At 44.5% G+C, this 19,978-nt stretch overlaps 2 protein-coding genes and 1 non-coding gene across 3 annotated transcripts in view; 2 read left to right on the forward strand and 1 right to left on the reverse strand.

Annotated features, from left to right (window-relative positions):
• Positions 1-5,494: 5,494 nt before the first annotated feature.
• TRNAV-GAC (transfer RNA valine (anticodon GAC)) lies at positions 5,495-5,567 on the forward strand. Its single transcript has one exon. It is a non-coding gene; the product is annotated as a tRNA-Val (tRNA).
• Positions 5,568-11,425: 5,858 nt separating this feature from the next.
• NANOS1 (nanos C2HC-type zinc finger 1) lies at positions 11,426-13,073 on the forward strand. The gene has a single exon (XM_063103488.1). The coding sequence runs from the start codon at positions 11,426-11,428 to the stop codon at positions 12,275-12,277; it is 852 nt and encodes a 283-aa protein (XP_062959558.1). The 3' UTR covers positions 12,278-13,073.
• Positions 13,074-16,372: 3,299 nt separating this feature from the next.
• The window catches only part of EIF3A (eukaryotic translation initiation factor 3 subunit A), a 35,291-nt gene continuing 31,685 nt past the window's right edge, over positions 16,373-19,978 (reverse strand). The window contains exons 20-22 of the mRNA XM_063102006.1: positions 19,590-19,791; positions 18,497-18,687; positions 16,373-17,597 (exon numbers count right to left, since the gene is read on the reverse strand). Coding sequence (XP_062958076.1) covers positions 17,368-17,597; positions 18,497-18,687; positions 19,590-19,791 — 623 coding nt within the window. The 3' untranslated portion in view covers positions 16,373-17,367. The remainder of the gene's footprint in view (positions 17,598-18,496; positions 18,688-19,589; positions 19,792-19,978) is intronic.

Genomic DNA, 19,978 nt, shown 5'->3' on the forward strand with positions numbered 1-19,978 from the left:
GTTCTAGTTACACTACATTCTTGTCAACATTTGATACTGACAGAACATTTAATTTTGCCTATCTGGTGGTATAAAGTGGTGTCTCATTTGGTTTTCATTTGGATTTCCCTGATGATAATCTTGTTTATTCTCTTTTATATTGACCATACACATTTCCTCTGCTAAAAGTGCCTTTTCACATCTTTTACCAATTTGTCTATTGGGTTGTATATCTCATGTCAATTTTTAGAAGTTCTTCTATGTATTCTGAGCACTAGAACCTTTAGTCAACCACATGTATTGCAAATAGCTCCTCTCAGTTTGTGACTTGTCTTTTACTTTCTCTGTGGTATCTTGTGAAAAACAAAAGTTCTTCATTTTAATTACATATCATTTATTAATCCTTTCCTTTATATAGTTAGTGGGATTTTTGTGTGCATGTGTCTTGTTTAAGAAATCCTTTCCTGCCTTGAAGCCATAGGAATTGGCCTATATTGTCTTCTAAAAGCTAGAGTTTTCCCTTTCACAGCAAAGTCTTTAATCCACCTGAAATTGAAATGGAAATTTTATTGAAAATGTAATGTAGCAATCCAATTTCTCTTTTCTTCCATATGGATTCTCAATTATATCAAGTTTCCAACATGGGTCAAGTTTCTTCATATGTGTGGTCTGGTTCTGGGCTTTCAATGTTGTTGCATGACCAGTCAATCTATGGCTGTGTCAATAGCACATCATCTGAATTACTAAAGCTTTAGAATAATTATTTTCTTTGGCAAGGCAAGCCCCACCCCCACGCTGCCTTCCTAGTTCTTCTTCCTCACGAGTGTGTTTGCTTTCTTGGTCTTTGTTTTCCATATAAATTTTAGAATTGGCTTGTCAAGTTTGACACGTGCACAAAAACATACAAAAAGTTAGCATTTTGATTTGAATTGCATTGCCTCTAAATAGATGAATTTGGGAGAACTGACGACTTTATAATAGTGAGTTTTCTATTATACAAATATGGTGTATTTCTTATTTAGTTTCCTTTAATGTCTTTCAATAAAGGTTTATAATTGTCTCCATAAAAGTCTTGTACATATTTTATTAGATTATTAAAATTACTTCTTCTTTGAACAGAACTTGTCTATAAAGTCATCTGAATCTGGTGGGTTTTTGGTGAGATTTTTTAACGCTATTATAAGTAATATTTTAACTACATTTTCTGTTTGTTGGTATACTGAAATGCAGTTTTTGTATACTGATTTTTGTATGCAGAAAACTTGCTAAACTCTCTTATTCATTTTAACAGTTTATTGTATCTTCTCTTATATTTTCTACAGAGAAAACTCATATGATCTGTAAATAATGGCTGTTTTGTTCCTTCCCGATCCTTAGAACATTATTTTTTCTTGCCATACTGCACAAGCAAGGACCTCCAAGACCTCCAGGGCAATGTTGAATAGAAGTGTTAGGTATATCTGCTATGGGGTTTGTAGACATGCTTTTTCAGTTAATTAAAGAACCCCCCCCCTTTTTTTTTAGTTTTCCAAAAGTTTTAAACATAACTCTATATTGAATTTCATCCAATGCTTTTTCTGCATCTACTGAGATGATTTTTTTTTCTTTTAATATGTTAATGTGGCAAATTACATTAATTGACTCCTAATGTTAAACCAACATTCCATTCCAGAGGTAAATCCATCTTAGACCTGATAAATTATATATATATTTTTTCCATTACTGGATTTTGTTTGCTGATATTTTGTTTCAGATTTTTACACATGTGCCCATGGCTCTAAATTTTCCTTTCTTTTATACTTCTTCAAAGTCATCTGGATCTGGTGTTTTCTTTGTGGGGAGATTTTTAACTCTGATTCAATTTATTTACTGGTTTCAGGATTACTGAGGTTTTAAAATTCTTCTTGAGTGCGTTTTAGTTTTCCAGAAATTTGTCCAATTCACATACTTTTTCAAATTTATAAAGCATCTAGAGTCACAGAATTATTTGTATCACATCTTTTATTCTTGATAAATCTTGCCAAATATTTAACTTTGTTAGTGTTTTATAAGAATCAACTTGTTGGCTTTGTCAATCACTCATCATATCTTTGTTTTCTATTTCATTAATTCCTCCACTTTTCTAGTTTCTTTTTTTTTTTTTTTTTGGAAGCTGGCCAGTAAGGGGAAACAAACCTATGACTTTGGTGTTATAAGGCTGTACTCTAGCCAACTGAGCTAACCAGCCAGCCCTCTGTTGTTTTCTAATGGAATGAAATTATGGCCAGAGAATCCTACGTGATGCCAGTCCTATCAAATTTATTAATACCTGGATGATGGCACAGAATCCAGTCAACTTTAATAAATGCTCTGAATGCCTGAAAAGAATGTAAATTCTGCAATTATTTAAAGTAATGTCTATATTCATATTAAAATATTTTATAGATCTACATATTAACTATATATATATATTCACATATATAACTTTTTTATATATGAGTATATATACACATATACATCCATTAGGTCAAGCTTGTTCATTGTTATTCACGTCTTCCATATCCTTACTGATATTTTTTCTGCAACTATGACAGAATTGTTACATCTCCCACTAAGATGGTGGATTTGTCCATTTCTCTTATTTCTCCTTGGAGCTCTATCAGTTTTTGGATTTATATACTTTGAAATTAAATTACTAGGTATATAGTAGCTCAGAATTTGTGGGGGAGACACGGGAGGAGAGCAGGTGGCCAGTACAGGGAACCAAACCCTTGACCTTGATGTTACAAGGCTGCGCTCTAACCAGCTGAGCTAACCAGCCAGCCATAGCAGCTTAGCATTGTTATGGCTTCTTGGTAAATGGAACCTTTCACATTACATAGCCACTCTCTTTATATCTGGAAAAGCTTTTTGGCATACAGTCTATCTATTTTGTTTGCTATTAGCGCAGCCACATCCGCTATTTTTGGTACTGTCTGCTGCCATGTCTTCTTTCATCCTTTAACCTTGAACCTTTCAGTATCCTTATGTTTTATACATGTTTCTTGTGGAGGATATATAGCTGTTTTTTAAAACCAGTCTGAAATCTTTGTATTTTAACAGAACAATGTGGTCCATTAACATTTACTATAAGTACATATTTATGCCAGCCGTCTTATTGTATATTTCCAATTTGCTCTATCATTTCCATGATTATTTTTCCTTCTGTCATGCTTTCTTTTGTAATGATTTTTCTCTCTCTCTTTCATTTCAGTTCTTTGCATCTACTATTTTGGAAGTTACATCCTCTACCTACTTTTTTTTAAATTGGTTTCCTAAAGATTATAACATACATACTTAAGCTACCAAAATCTAAGTTTAATTAATATTGATGTTCAGGATTTTCTTCAAAATGATCCATAGTGCAGGAGATAAGGTGAAAAACAGGTATGGAAATAGATAAAATAAGATTAGTCAGGTATTAAGAGTAAACTGGGTTAGGATTCATTATACTATGATCTTTACTTTTGTAAAGCTTGAAATTTTCCACAAGTTAAAAATTATTAAAGTGAGTATCTTTCCCCTCCTTCTGAACAGTACAAAGATTTTACAGCACTTCCCCCCAGGCTCCCCCTCCTGATGCACATGCTATTGCTGTATTTTTGTTGCATTCAGCTTCTTGTTTGTTTGTGTTGTTTGTTTTAACTGCAAATTAAATAACATCACCATCATCATTATTATTTTAGGTTTGTTTAGAGTCCCCCACACAAGTACTTCTTCCTTGTCTCAGTCATCATTCTTGCAACTCAGACCCTTCCTCTGCAATCATTTTCCACCTGCCTGAGGGACACAAACACACACACACACACACACACACACACACACACACATTCTCTCACACACACATTGTGCAAAGCTCCCTCACCCACAGCTTTCCCTATACTGTGTCAGGTCCTGACAGTCAAAGGAAACCTAAATTCCCCAGCCCAGTTGGACTCTGGATATACCAAGGTCTTGTGAGCCATGACACACCCCAGCGTGTTGGTGGGGTGTCTCTGCCAGGGAGTCCGACAGCCCTCTCTACTCTTCCTGTGGTGAGCAGACTAATGGCTCCAAAAGATGTCTACATCCTCATTCCCAGAACCTATGAATATGTCCATGGCAAAAGGAAATTAAGGTTCCAAGTGGAATTAAGTTTGCTAATGAAAGGATGTTGAAATAGGGAGATTATCCTGGGTTATCTGTGTGGGCCCAGTGTAATAACATGAATCCTTAAAAGTGGAAGGGGAAGACAGGAGGAAAAAAGAGAGAGATGGCAGCTTGAGAAGGATTCAGCAGCCTGCTGATGCTGGCTTTTGAGAAAGAAGGGGCCATGACCAAGGAATCAGACAGCCTCTAGAGACTGGAAAAGGCAAGAGAACAGATTCTCCCCTGGAGCCTCCAGCAAGGAATGCAGCCCTGCCCACACCTTGAATTTAGCCCAGTGAGACCCGTTTCGGACTTCTGGCCTCCAGAACATTAAGAAAACATTTGTGTTGTTTTAAGCCCTATGTTGGTGGTAATTTGTTACACAGCAAAAGGAAATTAATATGCCCTGCTGTGGACTGACTGTGTGTGTCCCCCAGAGTTCATGTATTAGAAACTTAACGCCCACTGTAACTGCTGAGGGTGGGAAATCCTATTACGGTAATTGAAAGGTGAGGCCTTGAAGAGATAATTGGATTATAGGACCATGCAGTAGTGAATGGATTAATAATGGTGGTCGGGGGCATGGTGCTGAGGGCTTTAAAAAGATAGTGAATGAGGAGGTTATTCCCTCTCTCTGCCCCTCCATTTTCCGCAATGTGATACCTAACGTCACTGTCGCCACCACCAAGGCCTTCACCAAATGTGTTCCCTGGACTTTGGACTTCCCAGCCTCAGAAACTGTAAGCAATAAGTCACCCAGTTTCAGGTATTTTGTTTTAAGTAACAGAAACGGACCAGTACAGCTCCCACCAAAGCATCAGCACTTGCTCACGTGTCTGTCTGCCCAGTTAGAGTGTAAGCTCCATGGGGTCAGAAGTGGGTCAGTATTATTTGCCATTTATTCCCAGGCTTTGATGGTGGATAAATGAACATTAGAGCTGGAAAGGGCCAAAAAATCATTTAGGTTATCCCAAGTATTTTACATGAGAGAAAACTGGGATCCAGAGAAGGGAAATGACTTTTCTTGAGACTACATAACTTATAGGGAGCCTAGACTGTCCACCAGCTCTCCAGGGCCACATACCATCTCAGGCCACCACCCTGATTTCTCATCACCAAACCATAGAAGCCCCAGGACAGACACAACTGCCAACAAACCATCATGGTCAGGCACCATCAGGGCACAAGAAATCCCTAGAGAACTCAGGACAGCTGGGAGAATGTCAATACAAATCAGATAAGACCAGAAAATGTCTAAAATGATTTAAGAAATCTTAGAAATGTTAGTCCCGGGCCAGCCCGTGGCTCACTTGGGAGAGTGTGGTACTGATAACACCAAGGCCACAGGTTCAGATGCCTATATAGGGATGGCCGGTTAGCTCAGTTGGGAGAGCATGGTGCTGACAACACCAAGTCAGGGGTTAAGATCCCCTTACCGGTCATCTTTGAAAAAAAGAAAGAAAGAAATGTTAGTCCCAAGGGAGCAGCCGATCCACATGTAACAACCAGGGCAGAACTGCACCCAGCACCTGCCTGATCAGCTCAATTAGGGAGACCCTTCACCTGCAGCTTTAGAATGGGAAGGGCCCATGGGCACGCGGCTAATGCCAAACTTGAGCCTGCCTTCAAGAAGCTTAGCATTTCAGGCCTTAGCCAGAGCTAAAACTTTGGACAAATCAGGAAAAGGCACTTCTTCCACAAGATACCTTTTTCCATCAGAAAACTGTCAAAATATACTGGTGTTCTTAGAAGACACTTTATTCAAATCTGCCAGAAAACTATCTAAGATTCACTCATTTGTATGAGTATGTCTATAAAGTAAAAGGTGCCCCCTAGATGGGAAGCTCTTGTGCAGTGTACAACCTGCAGAACCATACTCAGCAGCTCTGCTTGGCATTCCGGGCTCATTCCCTTCACTGACCTCATCTTTCCATTCCCCCCACCCCCACCTGGAGCTCTCAGGCCCACCACAGAACAATCTTGAACTTGATTTCACCATTTTAGTATAACTCTTCCTTTCCCCTCTAGGGACCCCAGCTTTTTACTCCTGTCCCCCTGCTGACAGCAAGGGTTGAATTTGAGCCAGAGAAGGCTGATGTTGCCATTTAGGGAAACAGGAAGAGGGGAAGCAGGAAGTAGTGAATTTTAAACAAGTATCCACAGGCCAGGGATGATCAAGGAGGTGTGATGATTAACAAACACTACAGGCCTTGGAGAATGAGCTGTGGGAGGTGAGGCATGCTTTTAGCCTCTCAAAACCTCATTTCCCTCTTTGGGAAATGGGTGTCATTACAGGGCTGCTGGGAGGTTTCAGAAATGATGTTAACGCTGAGTGCTCTGTAAGGCTCAGTACCTGTGAGCTGCTGCTATTACTACTATCAGCGTCATCAGCCCAGAGACACATGCCTTTCAGCCTGTCAGCCCCCAGGCATCTCCTGCTTTACACAAAACTGGGACACTCCAGATTTCTAAAGGAAAACCACAGGGCTGGGAGGAGAGAAGGTGTAACAGAGAGAAAGGTTAATTCACCTTATAAAAAGTACCCACTACTGGTTTAATAGAAACGTCCAGACTGCTTTTAAATGAATTGGTTTTGTTTGGGGACATCTCTGATGCAGAATGGAATGTGCCTGGTTTTGCCCCAGGTGGTTCCTTGCACCATCCCCTCCTGCCCCTGGTGCTGTGTGTTGCTGGCTGCCCTCCCCACCCCACCCCCACCCCCACAATCTGGACTCCAGAAGCCCTGAGAATAATCAAGTGCACTGAAGGGGCACGAACCCAGCTTCGGAGGGAGGGGGCCACAGATGCAAATCTCAGCCCTGCTCCTCCTTAGCCTTGCCCTTCTCTATACATGCAGGGGCAGCTGTGGAGGGGGCGGGGTCACACGCGATGGGGCGTGTCAAGCACTTGGTGCTGATGGTGTTGCTATTACTATCAGCTGGGAGTCTGGCCCCGGGCAGGGGGTGAGAGAAGAGACACCCACGAAGCACCTGCTCTCAATTCTCCCTATTCCCTTCCAGCTCTTGCCCACACCCAAATTCTGACATGGTTGTCACCTCCATCTGGGCAGAATATCGTATCCTACCTTCCTGACAGAATTAGCAAATGCATCGTTTTCCTATTAGTACATGTTTTAATTAGAATGAAGTCAGCTCCAAGTTAAAGAATACCTGACTCGCAGTGGCTGAAACAATAAAGAAGTTTAATTATCTCCTGTAACCAGTCACCAAGTCATCAACAAAAATGTCACCAGGGTTTTTTTTTTTTTAACTTCTCCGATAAATCATCACTGGTGTGCCAGCTTTTTGTCCTTAAGACTTGTCACCTCAAGGATGCCGCAGCTCCATCACCTGAGCTGAAGAAGGTGAGGGTCCTGCTCCTCTTTTTTTTCTTGTTTTTCCTTTTTAAATAAGGGAGCAAACTCCTTCCCAGAATCCCCCTAACAGAGATCCCCTTATATTTCAAGGGCCAGACTGGGTTGGCAGCCCTCTTCTTACTAGGGGACATGGAATGTTTCTATCTGGCTTAAACCTGTTGCAGCTCATCCCTGAGGCTGAGGGAGAGACTTGGAACACAAATAAGCAAGAAGGGGAAGTGGCTGCCGGTTGGCACCCAAATGCAGCTGCCACTTTACATGATGAGCTCCTTCACTGATCAGGGGAAGGAGCTGGGGCCCAGAGAAGTTAAGTCTCTATCCAAGGCCACACATACCTCAGCAGGGGCCCAGCAAGCTCTCCCCACTTCACCACTATGGCAGACTCTAAGCCCCCAAAGGGCAGAAGCCTTATCCCCAGGACCCTCTGAGCTTGGCCAGAGGCATGATATAGACAAAGTCCACACCATTCCAGAAGACAGCCCCCACATGCCCCTCAACCAAACCCCAGGCTACATCTTGCCCCCGGAAAAAGCTTGGCAGGCAGGTCAGCGGGAACCTAGAGCCTGACAAACAGTATCTCTGTGGCTGCCTGGACACCCACCAAGATGCCTCATTCCCCAGGGCTGACCTATGTTCCTGAAGAGCCTCGAGATGCCCAAGGTCTGCGTGTTGCCTCTCCTGGTTCAGTTCTGCTGCCAGCAAAGGAAATGGCCTGGGCTGGGGCTGTGCGGAGAGGTGGGAACCACAGGGTCCACTGCCCAACCTGAGCCCTCTCCCCATGCCATGCAGGCCCCACTAGAAGAAAGTGAGCAACACCCTAACTTCTGAGATGAAGCCCATGCCCACCTGTCTTCCTGCCTCCACCAATCTGAGGGTGTCCCTTGAAGAAACTTTCACACTCTGGCTATTTCTATTTCATTCCAGACTCTGAGGAAGTGAACAAGAGGCATTCAGATGTTATTGGAGGCACTTAGAATATCTCTGAAGTCAATTCTGCCACCTCAATGAGCACTAGAGAGCCCACCACCAGGCTGAGGCCTATGCTTGGTGAAAAGGTAACTATTTGTTTTGTTTTTAGGGCAGCTGGCCAGTGCCAGGATTGGACCCTGGACCCTGGTGCTATCTGCACCACACTCTAACCAACTGAGCTAACCAGCTGGCTCCAGTAACTGCTTATTTAACCCAGAGCTGGAACAGGCACCACTCAGGCCTTCCTATGGTCACTAACAGCAAAGGCTTCCCATGCACTGAGGCCCAGCACGTGTCCAAAGACAGAAGCCTTTGTGCACTGTGCCTCCACTTCCAGACGTTCCTCCCAGGGCAAACACCTATTTACAAAAGGGTGACAGTGAGCAAGGGGTACTGCCCGGGGATGCAGCACGTGACTAGACCCCAGGACACTCTCATTCCTTTCCACCTCCTTCCAGGGCATCTCCGTGCAATCACCGCTACCCACACACCCAGGCTGCAGTTCCCAGTCAAGGCATTTGTTCGTATTCATGGTCACTTAAATGTTTTCCTTCTTCTCGTACAACCACAGGGGCTAAAAACCACATGGGGGAGAAAAGGAGGCCTCCAATTACCTGCCATCTTCCCTTTGGCCTGACCAAGGGGGACCAGACACAGCAGCCGGCAGCTTTAAACTTTCCTTGCCAAAGTTTGTCTCAGAATGGTGGCTCCTGCTCTTCAGAGCCTGAAGTCTGCATACCTGAAAGTATGCAGGCTGCGTGAACAGAGTGGAATTTTCCATTTATAGAATAATAATCTTCATACCACTCTGGGGGCCAGTGTTCTCATGCTAAGAGCTCAGAGTTCAGTGTCAGCAAACCTGCCAGGCTTCTGCGGGAGCCCCACGGCATTCGGGCTCTTTTGTTTATTCTTGGTGGGAGAGGGGAAGGAAGTAAAGGCACGACTTTTTAACTTGAGTGCCAACACAAACTTGCAAAAGCAACCGGGCTGGCAAGCGCAGATTACTGCCGGGTTTCAGGAGTTTGGGATTAGGGAGTAGAGGAGTGAGGAAGAGACTGAAAAAAGTATCTGCAACCCCTTCCCCAGACAGGTGTTCAGAACAGGCCTTCACTGCCTCAGGCCCTCCCCTGTGCCTGCCAGCCGGGCCCTGGGTTGGTTGCTGCCTGAGGGCAGAGGCCCACGCCAAAGGCACAGTGCCCCACCTCACTCCTCCTCCGTTTAGCTCCCCCTGTGCTCTGCATTTGATTTCTGCTGATGCCTGCATAGACTGAGTATGAGATACCTTCTGGGCCCATGGTGTAGTGGGAAGGCCACCTGGCCCGGAGTGCTGGAACCTGTCTTTGTTCTAGCTGTCACATAGGCACTGTGTGACCTTAAAGAAGTCCTTCTCTGCTCTGGTTCTCATTTTCTTCATCTGTAAAGTAAGATTGGACTGAATGATCCCTAAGACCCTTTCACTGCTGACATTCTGAGTCATTCATTCATCGTGATATTAACCCATGCCAGCTCTAGGTTCTGGGCATCCCCTGCTGGGTCATTCTAAACCTGCTGGGCACAGCCAGACTCCTGAGCGCGGCCTCAGGCCTAGTGAAGGCTGCCAGCGCCAGGTGCCTGCGGCAATGGTCCCGAGTAGGGAAGGAGAGCCCTGCCCTGCCCAGCCCCATGAAGCCCGCTCTCCCACCCACCCAGCCACCAGAGGAGGCATTTTCCCTGTCGGTGCCAGTCCTAGGTCCCATCCTAGAAGAGCCCTAACTATTTACAAGAAAAAAGTTCCATCTCCTGGGAAGGGTAAGACCACCTCTCAGGCTCTTAATCGAAACTCATCTTCTGGCCGTCATTCTCCATGTTTTTTCCAAAAAACAAAAATACTCTATTCATCTCACTGTATTAAATTATGACGTTGCTTTTCAAATTGCACATACACCCCAGATTTCGATCCAGGCGCCTGGGGGCGAGGGGCTTCGCACAAACACGCCCCAATCACTGTCCAACGCTCTCCAGAGGGAAGATTTTCCTGGCCCAGCCCCCATCCTACCTAAGTCACCGCCTCTCAGTCTCTGAACACTTGTTGGAGGGCTGCTGTGTGCCACGGGAAAGTCCTGCGTCCCTCTCACCCAGCGGAAAGCGCCACAGAGCGCTGCGCACGTGGAAGTCCCTCGACCGCTCTGATGGGAGAACGGCATCCTTAGATCGCGCCCAGTCCTGCCTCCCCACAGCTTTTCCTGCTGATGTTGGCGAGAAGGGGGGAGGAGCAAGGGGGCGTCTCGGAACACGGGCCTGCCCGGGGCCATTAAAGGCTGGGAGGTGGGCGCGTGGACCCCGGGGCACCACTTCCCCGTCGCCATCCCGACCCCCGTCTTCGGCGATCCTCTCCACCAGATCGAGGGAGGCGCAGGCCTGGTCACCTGTTCCAAATCCAGGGCCCCGCGCTCCGGCGAAGGCGCGCGCGGGCAGCCGCCCCTCCCAGGCCCTCGTCTCCGACTTTCCCGTCGCCTCCAGCTGCGCGGGCAGAGCACGCCCCCTCCCCGGGCCCCACCAATCAGTATCCGGAGCGGCGCCCGTGGCGCAGGGGGGCTCTGGCCAGCAGCCAATTAGCGCCGCCTCGCCCGCCCCCTCCCCAGACGAACGCCGCCCGGCAGCTGGCGAGGCTGGCGCAGCGCGCGGGGCGCGGGAGCCGCGCGGGCCGGAGCGGAGCGCGCGCACTGCCCGCCCGCTCCCGGCGTGCCCGCCTCCGCTCCGCCTCCGTCCGGGGCGCGGGCGAGGTGGCCGGGGCGGGGGAGCGCAGGGGGCAGGGCCGCGGCGGCAAGGCCGGGGGGCGGGGAGGAGCGGGGCCCGATAAAAGGCGGCCGGGCAGCCCCACCCCGCGGCAGGCCGGCGGGCAGGCTCGGCGCGTCCCTTCCGTCCGGCCCGCGCCGGCGGCGGGGAGGCGGCGCGCGCGCGGCCCGCAGCCCGCCCATGGAGGCTTTCCCCTGGGCGCCCCGCTCGCCCCGCCGCGGCCGCGCCCCCCCGCCCATGGCGCTCGTGCCCAGCGCCCGCTACGTGAGCGCCCAGGGCCCGGCGCACCCGCAGCCCTTCAGCTCGTGGAACGACTACCTGGGGCTCGCCACGCTCATCACCAAGGCGGTGGACGGCGAGCCGCGCTTCGGCTGCACAGGCGGCGGGGACGGTGGCGGCGGAGGCGGCGGTTCTCCGCCCTCCTCTTCCTCCTCGTCCTGCTGCTCCCCCCACGCGGGGGCCGGGCCCGGGACGCTGGGGCCGACTCCGGGGCCGCCCGACTACGACGAGGACGACGACGACAGCGACGAGCCGGGGTTCCGGGGCCGCTACGTGGGGGGCGCGCTGGAGCTGCGCGCGCTGGAGCTGTGCGCGGGCCCCGCCGAGGCCGGGCTGCTGGAGGAGCGATTCGCCGAGCTGAGCCCCTTCGCGGGTCGCGCCGCCGCCGTGCTGCTGGGCTGCGCGCCCGCCGCCACCACCTCCTCCGAGGTGACGCCGCGCGAGGAGCGGGCCCCGGCGTGGGCGGCCGAGCCCCGACTGCACGCGGCCTCCGGGCCGGCGGCCGCCCGGTTGCTCAAGCCCGAGCTGCAGGTGTGCGTGTTCTGCCGGAACAACAAGGAGGCCGTGGCGCTCTACACCACCCACGTCCTGAAGGGCCCCGACGGCCGAGTGCTGTGCCCCGTGTTGCGCCGCTACACGTGCCCCCTGTGCGGCGCCAGCGGCGACAACGCCCACACCATCAAGTACTGCCCGCTCTCCAAAGTGCCGCCGCGCAGCGCCAGGGACGGCCTGACCGGCAAGAAGCTGCGCTGAGGGCCTGGGCTCCGGGCTGCTGCTGACACCTGCCGCCGCCGGGCGGTGGGGGGGGCCGCCTACCGTCTCTCCCTTCGGGTCTGCGCACCGTCTCGCCCTCGCCGTGGAGGAAGCGTGGACATCAGCAGCTGGCTGAACTGGGGACATCGTCTTGGGTGGCTTTTCAGAAGAAGCCGAGTCTCTGGAGTACGTGTCGAGCGGTTGACACTAGGCGCTAAGATCTTGGTTTGTCTCTGCGGTTTCTAGTTTACGCACGTCCAGAACGGCGAAGGCTGGGGGTGCGTCCCACTACCTGAAAGATGGCAACTTAGAGGCACTGTTCACTTACTGTACACGTCAGCCTGTTTTAGATGCGTACCGTATGAAATGGTCTTAATCGAATCTTGGGTGTTTCATTTTATGGATGGAGGCACTCTACTGGGTCTAGAATATTTTTTTAAAAGCCTCTGGACTGAGCATAAAACTGGCGATTTTATGGAATGCCGGCAAACGACTTCTGTTGTTTGAAGCAAGTAATATCTTAGTTGTGCTTAATCGGTTATTCTAATTCCAGGTGAAGCGATCCCTTGTAGCATCAGCGCTATGGGAAGTGAAGGTTTAGTAGTAAACTTTCCGGTATTAATTTGGGTGGGTACTCTCTCCTCGTGGCTTGTTTCCCTCCTAGATGGAGGTGTAAAATGCACAATCTGTAGCAGGTAGAATGCAATTCTTTATCCTTTTATGTACCAGATCTTATTACTGAACTAGCAAGTAGCCTTTTTCCACCTTTAAAAATTGTGCCAAGTAATAATCATTTTGTGTATATACTTGGAAATGGTGCTGTTTTAAGGGGAAAAAAAGCCCTTGTGTAATTTATACAATAACAATATATGAATTAATCGATCTTGCCTATAATTTGCCTACCTGGCCTTTTCTCTCCGCACTCATCCATTTTAGTTTTCTTAAATGTTTGATAACATCCAAAGGGAGAAAGGTAAGAAAGCAGTATTAATTTACCCAGAAACGCTCAATTTCAGGATCCCTAAATAGCAAAGAAAAGATCATTCCAGCTGTTGCCTCGCAAACTAAATAGATCCCTTGAGCTCTGCAAGACTAATGTAATAAACTGTGTTCAAGAAGTTTCCACACTGGGCTGTATCTACCTTTAAGAATATAGGCAGTCCTCAAACCAGAATAAGCAGTAACTAAAGGGACTAATTGTCAGGGACAAAAACACAACCTTCCCCTTCGTGTTCTCATTCTTACTGGAAGACCCTAGGTCTGTTTCTGGAACCCCCAGCAATTATTCGTGAGACTAACGCTAACCCTTAGGCAAAGGTTAACTCCTCCTTTACCTCCCACCCCCATTTTTTAAATCCCCCACGCTGAATGCCACACTGTGGCATATAGCTACCTACCATCAAGACACATGTAGGAGCAAAAGCGGAAGTTAAGATGAACTTAATCTGAGATGTACAAAAGCATCACTATCTGAAAATACCAGCAAGAGATTTAGTCTAAGTATATAAAGCTTCCAGTAGGAGGATTTAGCTATGGTATTAGAAGTCAGACTGCTTTCATAATAAATGGCTCACTTCCTCAACAGCAAGTGGCTTGATCCGGAACTTTCATTTGAAGGTTAATAGAGGCTGGGGTAAATACTAGGAAGCTATAGAGCCCCTTCAGTTAAAGGAAGGTGCATCAGGAGTAAGGGGGGTGAGGGGACAGCACAGTTTATTAGCCAGAGGGAAAAAATAATCTACCCCTGCTAGTCTTAACCCAAGAGTAGAGAACTGCAGATTTGACTGGGCCTAAACTTAAATAGCTTAATAAAATCATGTAATTACTTGTTTCTTTTGCTAGAAAATATACCAGTTTCAATTAGCTTTGCTTTTTGGGGAAAGTTTTTCAGGTTAACAAATTCCTATTACCTCTCCCACTACTCTGTTCTACGTCTTCGAAAGGGTCACTATATAAACAGATCAGCGCATTCTCCAGGCCAAAAGTAGTAGTGAGGTGGCAGGATCAATTTACTATTTTGTTTTTTTTTTTTTAGTCAAATTTTTGTTTCCAAGGTCTCAGGCATGTGGCTTTGATATACCCTTAGCATATGGAAATCACTGATGTTGTACCTTATACTAATTTGATATTCTGACACCATTACTATTTTACCAGAACAAGGAACATGTTGAGCATGGAACATAAGTCCTGAAGTCAGGAGAGTAGTGGAAGAGGTCCCTACAAAATCTCAGAGAGTCAGACAGCTGTAACGTTAATCCATTTTACAGGTGCCCTATATCTGCCCCCCTTGTACCACTCCCATCAAATTTGCCTGTTTTCCAGCAAACATTGAATTGCTGGGAGTTAAAGTATGAACAGAATATTACTATCATTTTCTAGAATTCTCTTATGAAACATGGTATTATACGTTCACTTAAAAGCAATCCTTGGAACTCAATGTAAAACAAACTATACACACTTTGCAAAACTAAATTATTTAGGATAAAGAACTCCGATTTTTCAAAGTTTACAAAATATACCAAATAGTGACAAAGTTATCTGCTTCAAAAGAACATGTGTATTTGGCTAAGTAACAAAACAGTATATGGAATCCTCAAAAGAGCTTAAACTGCAGGGGCACAGACTGCCTTAACCTGTTATTTTCTGTACAGACTTAGACTTAAATTTCCAGTTATTTCAGTTTTCCTACAAAGTCGTTTTTACAAGGAGCAGAATTATAGCTTTGATTCTTACAAAAATTTTTTGTCATAGACCTGAGACCAAAATTATACATTTTAAAATGATATCAAATATGTGTACTTCAAGGGAAACAAAGGGAAAGTTGTTAGTCTGTTCTTAGCCACTCAATGAAAGACATTGCTCCAATAGTGTCCCATATATTTCAGTTATAAAATTAAGTCAATCTAGTCAAAATGTCTTTGGTAAAAACAGAACACAGGTAGTTCTTGACATAAAAACATCCTTCACATCTAGATGCTAACCTCCTCCTGTAGCCACTATGGACAACTAATGGGCTATAGAGTCTTTTTCAGGCCGATGATGTCTCCACCCTCACATCTACCTGTATTAACAGTAGTGCTATTCTAAGAATGCAGAAGCCACTGCGAACTTGGAAGACCACGTAGTACATCCATCAGTGAGTAGGGTGGTTGCTCAGCTTTCCCTTAACACCTGTTAATGAATACTGGGGGAGGAGGGAGGGTTGTGCGTCCTGGAGAGTGGAAACCTAAGAGCAGGATCACAAAGCATCAGACTCTTCTGCCCTCCTCCTATGCTTTGGATTCTGACTCCCACGGCAAGAATTTGGGTAAACAGTATGTCTGAAAAAGGACCTGGAAAGAAAAGAATGAATTTGCAGAGTAGCCTTAAGACCTGTTACACAGGCATCTGTAACACCTAAACAGATCTGGTTAAATGAATCATCTGTGAGAGCTTATCTGAGATGTCACATGTACAGTTCTGCTCTCTAGTAACAAGTTTACTGCCCCAGATGTATTCATTGATCTTAAGTTCTTTCACTTATTAAAGAAAAGACCCTGTCCCCACAAGACCTTTTAAGACTTCCATTTGCCTGAAATATCAGATATTAAGCAAGTGTTAAGTGATTTTCATCAAAGGTAACATCAAACAGAAAAGGCTACTACATCTGACTATTTAGGTAAAAAAGCATCAGTTTTCCTTCTTCTGGCCTTACAGCTTGTACCAACGGAAATTCTCACCACTACTCGACAACAGAAATAATGTAAATGCCTAGAGCCAATATAAATTTGCAACTAATATACCCTGAAATTAACTATGATTTTTCCTATTTCAGGTGAAATCCAAGGTTCTGCTTCACACACAACATGTACACAAACTCAGAGGACAGCATTACAAGGAAACTTAGGAGTTTCTCAATTAATGAAGGAGGACATCTCAGGAGAAACATGCTACCCACATTTGCTTTCTGTTATATTTAGGTTATTTTCTATTTTCTTTGACATGAAACAGAAATTTAACAGTCCTCATAAGAACTCAAGTAAAATAAACTCAAGTGAATATACAAACTTACCATTCTAAACATTTTAACTATAACCACAAATCAACACTAAAACGAATTCTGTAAGTATTTTATTTATCACCGAGGAAAAAACACAGCAGCAAGTTCTGTGTTGGCTTCAATAAAACCAATAGTTAATCTTTAACATAGCTACTACACTCCAAAATTGAAGTCAACACAGTCATTACTACAAATTACTTGTTGAAAAGAATCTATCCTGAAGAGAAAGAAAATTAGGAAAAAGAATTTAAACAATCCCTCCAAATCATACATTTATAAATATTGTCATATTTAAAATGCTTGAAAGGCATGAATTCTCCATTAATGGAAAAGCAGTTTGCTAATGGCAACAGAAAAAACTCAGCAATAGTTTACCAAATGCTTTAAAATTTAATTTAAAAGCTGTACTGTTTTGGATTCACACTTGAACAGTATTCTTGTCGTTATAGTTACAACTGCAAAGTACTTTATACTCTTCTCGCAAGTAAAATCTACAGAAAATTTCACTGTAGTATCCAATGCTTGTAATGTTTACTGCACTTATAGTGAATCTAAAAACTTTCTAAACTTAGTTAATAGTAAATACCTCAAAATATCCAAAGAGGTATGTTTCAACTGCTAATGGTGTGAAAACTTTCAGATCCACTGCTTTAAACACATTTTCTTTAACAGAACCTTACAGCAATCCAACTTAATATCAGATATTTCAAAATCAAAAGGAAAAGATCAGTTCTATACTGAGATACAGGTGTTACTCAATACTTGAAGGGTTCACATTTTAAATTTATTTAGTTTTTCTTTTTTTGTAAACAAATAATTGATGAAATAATGCAACACCTTAAATTCCAGAAAATGGCATAATTTTCCAACTTTCTGTGGATACAGTGCATGATCAACCTATTATATAGCATTAATACAAGTTCATGCTCTTTGTGTTATGGTGAAACAACATTTAAGAATCCAATTTAGATTGGTTGAAGCACAAGTATAATAATCCTTGAATGTGATCAAAACTATGTGAGACAAGAGTCTGAACTCATCTTCTTGAGACTTAACGTCGTACAGTGGTCCATCCATCTTCATCAGTCTCATTTTTAGTACGACGAAGAGACTCCTTATCTTTCTCAGCTCTCCACGAGGCCTTCTCTTTTTCACCTTCTCTTTCCCGGTCTCGGTCTCTTTCTCGATCTCTTGAAAGAGCTGGGGCAGGAACACGACGAGGAGGATCCCGCTCTTCTGCTCGGTCATCTTTCCTGTCATCAGCACGTCTCCAAGAACTTACTGAAACATTTAATTAAAAAAAAGAAGTTTGTACTATAGTCTTATGGCTCTAAATAAACAGACCTTAAGCAAACTAACACCTCAAATTACTCAGAAATCCTGTACTAAAGATTAATACAGAATCAGAATTAAAAACCAATAAAAGTTACATACATTTTAATCATTTTGATATAATTTCTGACAAATCTTTAAAATAACACACAGACTTAGATATAACTCAAAATTTGAAAAAAGAAGAAATCATTAGCCTGGGGAAGTGTCCTAATTGGTATAAAACTTTAAGGTGACAAAAATCTAGCTGAATGAAAGTTTTTTTAATTAAAAGGATGTCTGGCTCTTGAAGAATTGTAACAGCAAATCAGCCATAAAGATAATGGCAGTTTTAAACTATGGCTATAACAGAAGAAATACCAGCTGGCCGGTTAGCTCAGTTGGTTAGAGGGCCACCTTATAACACCAAGGTCAAGAGTTCAGATCCCAGTGCCAGCCGGCCCTGCCGGAGCCCCCCCAAAATAAGAAATACCCTTATGATCCTGTTGTGCAAACAAAATATTAAAAGCTTGTGAGACAAGTACTTAAGTTCAATGGTCATTTTAAACACACTAAAGGTATTTTTTACCAAAGTTTCAACTATTACAATTTCAGAGAAAGAATGTTTACACTTTATGCTTATCTGCCTGGACCTTACTTTATCCAATTTAGTCTACTACTGTACTTTGAATTTAGAGATGAACTCACTTCACAGGCTGACCATTGAGTAAGGTGTGAGAACCATATATAAATCAGTTTATCTTATTTTTGGTACTGATACAAATTTATGAGATAATTAAATAAAACCCAAAATTCCTCCAGAAATGATGGTTCTCTAATATTTCAGCAGCTGTACGTAACCTCCATACCTTCATCACGTTCTGATCTGAGAGGAGGTCCTCGCCGGTCTCTGTCATCTCTTAGATCACGCCTTTCTCTTAGATCACGTCGATCATCTCTCTCACGACGGCGGTCATCCCTATCCCTATCATCACGGCGACTCGAATCTCTCCAGCTCGAAGACTCCTCAGCTGGTCCTCTTCTCCAGCCACCTTCATCCCTGTAGCAATTTAAAATAAGTTTTTGCTGTTGTTAGACTACATGGGTAGTTATAAGTAAATACATCATATCCAAGTTGGTGCTCAGAGTTTACAAATATAGCAGGAACAAAGTTTAAACTCATACCTTAACCTCAACCTGATACCCTCAGGCATGGAGAGAAAACAAGAACACCTACTTACTTCTATACTTCCCACATGGTAGCCACCAGGTACATGTGGCTACTTAAATTTATCTAAAATAAATTAAGACATTTCCTCAGTAGCACCAATCACATTCCAAGTGCTCAATATCCAACCATGACTGCTGGCTACCATACTGGACAGTACAGATACATTTTCATCCTTACAGAAAACTGTACTTAACAATGCTGGTCTAGATTTATCAGTGCAAATCGCTGCTCTGAGAGAGAGAGCAAGCTGCAACTTTTACCAACAATAAAAGGCGCTTTTGATAATTTAAGTCAATAAAACTGATTGCCCTAAACCAAAGGGAAAAAGCAATGGACTGGCAAAGACCCTGGACTGGTTCCATTACCAAACAAGTATACAACCTGTAGACAGCCACACACGTTAAGCCTCCATCTTCTCAGGTTACGAGGGAATGTTCAATTAGATGACCTCGAATTTTTTTTTTAATCTGTACTATGATTCTCAGAGATAAATGAGGGGATAAGGACAACCATTTCTCAATAATAGTTTGGAATACACAGAAGAGTAAAAGAATCCTAACTGTAACTTCACAAATAGTTTAATTAGATTATCAAACCTAGGGGGGAGGGGGGGGAGGGAGAAGGGAGGGAGGTTTTGGTGATGGGGAGCAATAATCAGCCACAATGTATATCGACAAAATAAAACTTAAAACTTAAAAAATAAATAAATAAATAAATAAAGATTATCAAACCTAGGTCTTCTGAAGCGATCCTCTCGATCTCCATCTCTCTCTCTGTCCCTTTCTCTCTCAGGGTCCTTGTCATTCTCCTCACGATCTTGATTGTCTCTATCCCTTTCTTTTTCTCTGTCCCATTCACGTTCTTCTGATGGTCTCGATTCTCGAGGTGGACCCCAACTCTCTTCTCTGGCTTTTTCTTTTTCTCTCCATCCACCTATATTTTTAGAGAAGCGAAATATTTCCCTTAAGAAACAGATTGGCAACCATGAATAGAAATCTTTATGGTATTAATTCATTACCATTCTAAATGCTAATTTAAGACACTCCAACTTCATTTCAAAAAAAAAAAAAAAAGCACTAAAGCTGTGTATGTCACTGCAAAGACTACCTACCTAACCATT

Source organism: Cynocephalus volans, chromosome 7 (genome assembly GCF_027409185.1).
Source record: "Cynocephalus volans isolate mCynVol1 chromosome 7, mCynVol1.pri, whole genome shotgun sequence".
NCBI classification, from domain to species: Eukaryota; Metazoa; Chordata; class Mammalia; order Dermoptera; family Cynocephalidae; genus Cynocephalus; species Cynocephalus volans.